The 8,177-nt window shown below is 29.2% G+C and overlaps 1 protein-coding gene across 4 annotated transcripts in view; it reads left to right on the plus strand.

Annotated features, from left to right (window-relative positions):
- Positions 1 to 8,177, plus strand: part of LOC111616502 — a 122,832-nt gene that overhangs the window by 11,253 nt on the left and 103,402 nt on the right. Inside the window, exon 1 of one of the 4 annotated variants that reach the window (XM_023357916.1) lies at positions 3,124 to 3,313. The exons of the other annotated variants lie outside the window; for them this stretch is intronic. Coding sequence (XP_023213684.1) covers positions 3,236 to 3,313 — 78 coding nt within the window. The 5' untranslated portion in view covers positions 3,124 to 3,235. Of the gene's footprint in view, positions 1 to 3,123; positions 3,314 to 8,177 lie in introns of those variants that run through there. 4 annotated transcript variants of the gene reach the window in all.

The following is an 8,177-nucleotide window of genomic DNA, read 5'->3' on the forward strand; positions in this document are numbered from 1 at the left end:
GTGATAATTACATGTAATGGATATAACCTACAACTCCAATGTACTATACAAATTCAGTTAAAAACAGTAACCCCTCTAGAGTTAACAGGAACAGGAAGATCAACTTTTAAAATACATTTTCTGATTCATATCATATCTCATATTTTCTAGCTGGCCATTTCAATCTCCCCTAGTAGGCAGCATAGCATTGACCAGCATATCTCCATTTGCAGCTATTTCACTTACAGTCCCATTAGTCCCATAAAATTCAACATTTTCATACAAAACTGCTACATAGTCTCCAACACAGATGTCTATAACTGTTGTTTCTTTATCTTGATTTTTACCAACAGTAGAGCTTGGATGTGCAAACACATTTTTCATTGGCCACACAAATTCCCTGGGGTAAATTTCACAGCACTGAAAATCAGATGTGCTTCCTAATTGAAAATAGTGCAAACCTTTTAGTCCAGGAATTGCTGGAACATTTTAACTTGTCCACTCATGTCCACTCTCATCTCTGCAGGCTTGAATCTTTGTTTTTGAGAGAAATAGTACTTTAACTTTGTCAGATACATTTTTAGCTACTTCAAAGAACGCCTCTGCACTGTTGATGACATTTTTCTCCTGAAGAATACTTCTCCATACAGCTCTCTTAATTGTGCCATCAACACCATCAACTGGACCCTTTCCATGAGCTGTCCCAAAAAAGTCATAGTGATGGAACTCAAACTGGGATAAATAGTGTTTGGCTCACAGACAAGAGAAACAATATACCTGTTCTTAAACTGGCTGGGAGCTCCATCTGAGCATATCTGGAGGGTGGAATTATGTGTATTGTTCTTCAAATGTTTATCTAAAATAACAACAAAACACTGAAAACTTGTCATGTTGCAAGTCATCACTCACTACAATGTCATTTGTGCTAGAACCATTCTGCATTATAACACAAGTATATAGTGTAATCCCTTCAGATACTCAGTGAGCAGCCATTATTTCATTCTGCTGTCGAATCGCAAAGTTCTCCGAATAGTCTATCTGCATCACTGCTTCTGTGCTCAGATTATTTTTTAGGAACTTCATTGCTCTTAGCTGAGTCTTTGCAATAAAGCAGTGATGCCTCATCATTGTCAGCTGTTCAGTAAGAACTTTGACTGCATATTTTGCAGTAGATTTTATGGCTTCTTGTTCTCTGAATCCCACTGATAGTATATAATTTCATCATCAGATGAAATATTTCCCACCAACTGGTCAACAAAGGCAGACACCTTATCACATTTTGTGCATTTGTTCAGGCAACAACTTGATATTCACATGCAAACATAGTTTCTCACAATCTCGTCAAATGTAGGTAAGCTGAAACTAGCATTTTTAAATCCATCTAAAAGTAACCGGAAGTTCTTGTGATACTTGCAACAGCAAACATTGTGGTCTTTGTCTGATGATAATTTCACATGTGCAGGTATTCACTTTGCAAATAATGATTTTCCTACTTTAACCCCAGGATGCTCTTGCTTGAAAAGTCTGTGTGCCTTCATCACAGTCATATTCACCGTTTCTTTTTGTTTCCTTGGCACCACCCTTATGAACTGTTATATAATCCTTCATTCCTGGATATTGTTGTGATATAATGTCACTCTCATAACATGCTACAACCAAACGTTTGGTCTCATTATCACTGTCCTCACGTGTGTCTGGCTGTTTTTTACTTTCAATTCCATATTGAACTGCTAGTTTTTTCACAATTAACCTCTGCTTTCTTGGTGATACTGGTAAAGCTCTCTACTCACTGGACTGCTTTCCCATATGACTGCGGGGTGATGAAAGACTTTGAAGGGCTCTCATTTAAAGACAAGTCCAGATTAGGATCAAGTTCTTTCTTGCATTTTCCCATAGCTCTCGTCCTCTCTCTTGATTTTGCTGCCTCTGAGCATTTCTTACTCGCTGTCCAGGATTGTCTATGAGCTTTCTGGTCTTTGCATTTTTTCTTTTTGTTACAACTATCTTTTCTGCACTCATCTTGGCCCTATACTTTCTCATCCTCTCTGCAGCTGTCATTGCTAGGTTTTTGCCAGGTGGTTCTGGTAAATCTTCAATCTGAATAAAAGAGAAAATTGATGAAACATAATATAACTGATGTAACAACTTCACCTGTTACATCCGTTATAATGCACTTCTTACACCAGTTACATGCATAATTTTTCTTAAACATAACCTCATGCAAAGATGATTGAAGTAATGATTAAATGTGATGAAAATCATTAGAAGAATGTGTAATTACAAAGGTTTCAGTAACTTAATGACCAAGATATAGAGAAGTTTGTAATAAAATGTAATGGATGTAACAGATCAATAGCTGATCCATTTCATTTCCATTATATCCACAAGGAATCTAAATTATTATATTTTCTTATATGCTTTGTTAGATATATATTTACATGATCATTGAACTTAATTATTAAACATAATTTTATTTTGAGGGATAATTTTTAGCTCTTATTGAGTTTAATGCCATACGGAATTTAAAATATTGAAATTTTGAGTGCTAAATCAAGTAATTTGGATTTAAATCCAGATTAATAGATTCTTCAGCATTGGATTTAAATAGAGATTACAGTTAATTACTTAAAGAATTGATAAACAACTCAATGCATAATTTTAAATCCATCAAAATCATTTATGCTAGAAAATAATGCATGAACATGTAAATAAAAATAATAATTTTTAATTGTGAATATAATACAGAAACTTTGTGAGAGGACATTATGACTTTTGAATAAACTTCAGACGAATATTTGATGTGTTTATTGATCAGCAATTTACATTTATTAAAGTAATCAGTTAGTTTAATATATTTCCTGCATAAATGAATATGTAATGCTATTGAATATGAACTATTGATTATATGGAGTACAAATGCAGTTTGAAAATTTAATTTGATATTGATGAAATAGTTTCAAATATAACTGAAAATTTGTTTGCTTTGTAAAATGTTTTTAGAATAATTATGAATATTATAACTAATAACCCATAAATAAAATCAAATTATCTGCTTTGACTAAATTTTGCATCTTGATATTTTAGATTGTTTTATAGCAAGAGTTTGATTAAACCATTTAGGTGTTAGTAGTGGTGTTAAATTATTGTGATTAACAACTTAAATAAAAGAATTAATGCAATTAATATTTATTTCATATTACAGAATTCATTTTCTAAGTTTTTGAACATTATAGCTCATATAAGTTGAAATCATGCAATGAAAACAGATCCATTGAGGGGAGAAGCTAGGATTTACTATGGATCAAAAGAAAAGTTAGGAACCCTTCCTACCTGTGTAAATTAATGTTATTTTTACTAATAAAAAATAAAATCTTTAATATTGCTTTTTATTAATAAAGAAATATTTTATGTATAAAGTATATATATATATATATATATAGAGTTGAACCAAAAGTTTGTTTGGTTTTTAGAAAGAAATAAAATACACTATTTTGGAATAAATAAAAACCCTTAATCCACAATGTATTCAACCTTCTGTTTGATAGCCTTACAATAGAATTGGGTGGGTTTCTGATTGAAGAAATTATCAATGTGATTTTTAATACCTTCTAAACATTGAAATTCTATACCATTTAAATTATTCTGCTACGAATGAAAAAGAAGATAGATAGTCTGAGGGAACAATATTCGAAAAATATGCAGGGTGACTCAAAAGTCTAGTAGAAGTTTTTGGTGCACGTTCAATGATATGTGCGCCTTGCATTATTCTGGTGGAATACCACTCCCCATTGATTTGCAAGTTTTGGACATTTTTGATGTACTGCAGCCTTCAGTTCATCCAGTTGGAGATATTTATTGGAATTAATTGTTTAGTTGTTGGGTAAAAGCTTATGATAAAGAATCCCTTTCCAATTCCACAGAACTGAAATCCATTACTTTTCTGGGATGCAAACCAGCTTTAGGTTGTGGCACTGGCAGATTACCTGGCTTACTCAAAGATATCTTGTGTTGAATATTGTTGTAAACAATCCATTTTTCATTGCCTGTTATTAATCAGGAATGAAAATTATCATCATCATTATCAATGATGATTATCCATTAAATGGATCATCATCATTGAATTTTAAAAGTGGATCACAAACAGAAACACACTCAATAAGGTTTTATTCACTTAACTGATGGGGAACGCAAACATTATAACGGAAAGTGTATCCAAGAATAGGTAAATGTCTGACAACAGATTTTTGGGATATTTTTAAGGTGTTGGCTGTTTCTTGTGATGTTCTATGCCGATCATTTTGGATTAAAGTCACTATGGACTTATCTTCTAAGGCCGGGGTGCATCTTTGAGAGAAAATTTTCCTGCCCTAAATTTTGCAAACTATTTCTGGCATGTTTAGTCAGTAACTGCATCCTCCCCACATATAGCACATAACTGCTTTTGAGTTTTTGTCACATTTTTTCCTTTTTGGAAATAATAGAGCATGAGATGTCAAAAATGCACCTTTTTCCATTTTGATGTTTTCTTTTCTTCTTAAAAGATAAAAGTATTTTAAAAAATAACTGTAACTAGACTTATATATTAAATATGCAAATATTTGTAATTCCTACCTAAACAAGTTAAAACTTGATAAGCACAACAGAGACGGCACAAATGGGTGATTATGTAAATACTAGGGTTTCTCAAACGGGATCCCGGTTGTTTTTTTAACCCAGGAAATATCCTGGGAAATTTTTCTTATCCGGGAAATCCCGCAAATTTCTTAAAAATTCACTTTTTTTCTTATTTTGTGTTAAGGTTGAGGAATTTTGCAAATAGAAAGCATAATTAACTCATTCACTGTCAGAATACATTTGTATTTATTAATTTTAAACCTACCTATTAGTTTTTTTTTAATTTTTGCTCGTTATAGCATGTCACAAATGGTCAATAATCAATATATAGCTTATTTGTGGCAGGACTATAAAAATTCTTTACTTGTCGGAACCTGTAATATCTGGAATAATTGTGCTTACGCTGTCTTGAGTTTTAACCATGCCCAGTAGCTTCAATAAATGCCTGACGCCAGATTGTGCAAATTGGGCAAGGATACAAACGAGTACAAAGTCTGCAAGTATGAAGTTTTTCTTCATAAACCTGATTATTAAAGCCAAATGAATTGCCGAATTATCGAGCTCTAAGCTTGATGCCGCTATTAAAGCAGCCAAGGTAGACAAATCAAGAATACTAGAGAGCGAAAGAAGTACTACAATCTCGAAAACGAACTCGAAAGCTTCCAGGCTACAGGTGAAAAAACACATAATATCTGTCTTCTCTTAAATGCATTAAACACTATTCCAATCACATCAATTGAATCGGAAAGGGCATTCTCGGTGGCAAGACTTTTCATTACTAAAATAAGAATTAGAGTGAGTTATCGGAGTATTGACCATCTTTGCTTTTTAAAATCTTATAAAAGTTTGCAATATTTTGTATTATATTTTATTTAAAAAACGAAAATTACCTTCTAAATTAGAAGTTCATTTTTTTAATTTTTAACTCAATTCAAAACATTTTTTTTGTTGTTGTTGTATGCAGTTTCCAGCAAACTTTAATTAATTTTTTTCTATTTGTGAAAATTTCTACGTTATTTAAAGGTAATTTTTATTATAGGCCTATAGACCTTACACAGCATTATTAATATGATTTTGGAGGTTACAGAACTTTAAAATTACTTTAAAAAATGGAAAATAATTATATCATTTGATTTCAAGATATTTTGTATACCTTAAAAATAATTAATTCTATCTGGGATTTCCCGGGATCCCGGGAAACAGTTCACTTTTATCCCGGGATCCCAGGACAAGCAAAAGACTGGGAAATGAGAAACCCTAGTAAATACCCAATCAAACTTTTGGTTCAATCTTATATTTTAGTTATTGAAGAAAAAAATGGCAAGAGGGCTGTGTGACCTACCCCCTGACCTTGTGTAAGCTTTTGACAGTCCTGAATGGAAATTAGTTAAATTTCTGCATGATTCATATTTATGCAAAATGTAAAATTCAGTTTGTTGTATTTAAATTGAAAAGCAATCAAATTTAAACAATTTTATTACAAACCTTTTATAGAATTTATTTTTGGAAGTCATTAATTTTACAAATGTGACATAATAAGGGGAACTCCTAATTTAATAATCACATACAACAGTTCCATTCAGAATATTTAAAATTAAGACTAAAATATATACCATTCAATTTTATTTTATTTATTTTAGAAGCTTGCAAGATATACATTTTTGTTGATTAATATTTTTTTATAATTATTATTTATTTATACATTACAATTTAAAAAAATGAGTGCAAAGATAAATACAATGATTTTTTACAATTTAAATGGTAGGAAGTTAATTAAAACAATGCAGATAAGATAAACAGTAGATTTAGTTATAGCAATTAAATGTGTGTGATATATAGTTTAAAATATAATTATTTGACAATTAAAAAAATCCTGTTTTTACAGCTTTTGAATTAATAAACTTTCTTAATAATAACTATAACAAATTAAAATCCATTTTAATTTAGCAGTTTGAAATGCTGTTTAAGATTTAGCAACAAGAAAGTTAAACAAACAATTTAAGTTTTAATATTTGTTTTATTTTCAAAACATTCTGTAATTGTTAAATTATTTTTAGAAGTTTATAAATCACAATTTCCAAATTGTGCAATTTGAATAAGTATTAATTTTGTACATACTTTTTTTTGTTTATTGCCTCTAGGAAATCAGTTAATATGCTATATTTTCAATTAAATTTGATTTTATAAATTAAATTTATTTTAATTGAAATCTCTTTGAGATTTACATGAGAAATTAAGTTTATTAGTAACTAGAATGATGATCTAATTTCTTTTAAATTTGTGATAAAAAAATTTTCTCAAGGAGGCTTTCATTAATTTCAAATAGTCATAGAGCTTGTTTGAGTATTAACTAAAATTGTGATTATAATTGAATTTTATAATTTAAGTTTTAAAAAGATTCTCTCTCTAATGTTGTATTGATTTTTTTTTTCCTAGTTAATGGAATGAATCATTTGCATTCTTGAGACAATTCTAGATTTTAAATACATTAAAATATACTTATTTTTTGTTAAGTACTTTAAATTAGATGCAAAAATACTTTATTTTAAATTCTAGATAATGAAGATTAACATTGTGAAAATATAATCAATTTTATTACTTTGTTTATTAATTAATGAAATGTAATAAATGTTAGTCATTAACAAATATAGTTCTAATTTCAGTTCTGTATATTAATTTAAACAAATTAATTGCTTAAGTATAAAATTAAAGTTCAAATATAATAATATATTTTCAGAGAAAATTAACTTTTAATAAAATAAAATACAACTTTGAAATTAAATATTATGTTATTTTTACAATTTTGCTATTACTGTGCCATTAAAAATGTATTCAAAGCTTTAAAATTTTGGCATTTGACTCCAAAAAATATTAAATTAAAGGTGTATTTTCTAATAATAGAAATTATCTGAAATATTTTTGTTAAAATATTTGCATATTTTATTTCTATGGTACTCATGTTTTATTAATAGTGATTATAAGATTTTTAACAGTAAGTTTATTACTTCATAATTGTCATTTAGTTTTGATTTTAATGATTAAAAATTTGAAAAATCAAAAATAATTCCTAATGAATTAGTGTATTAATTAATTAACTAAAGTTGTTAAAATTAGCATTTTTAATGCAAACAATATTAATTAATTAAAATATGGTAAATAGAACTAAAAGTTGAACAAAAATATAAAATTTTTCTAAAATAGTTTTATTTGAATATGCAAATTTTTTGTCATTGTATGAATTTTTTCAATGTTGTAGATATGTATAAAAAATGAGTAATACAGTAGAGCATCGATTATCCGACCCCCGATTAACCGTCACATCAGTTAACCGACCGTTCTAGTCGGCAAATTTCAAATGTCCGCTAGTGATGTGGCATTACAATATTTGGCTGTGTCTTGGCTACTTTAATATTATTTTTGTTAAATTTTTGCATGTTTTAGCTGGCATCAATGGCTCGACCATTGAAGGGAGGCCAATATTTAAACGAGACTTAATTTTCTAATTATGAGTGGTTGTTTGTTTCGTGAGCAATAAAATAATTTAAAAATAATTTTTAACGATACAATAGCGACGATTATTATTT

The sequence above is a fragment of the Centruroides sculpturatus genome, unplaced genomic scaffold (genome assembly GCF_000671375.1).
Source record: "Centruroides sculpturatus isolate CEXI.00-Female unplaced genomic scaffold, Cexi_2.0 scaffold55, whole genome shotgun sequence".
In the NCBI taxonomy this organism is placed as follows: Eukaryota; Metazoa; Arthropoda; class Arachnida; order Scorpiones; family Buthidae; genus Centruroides; species Centruroides sculpturatus.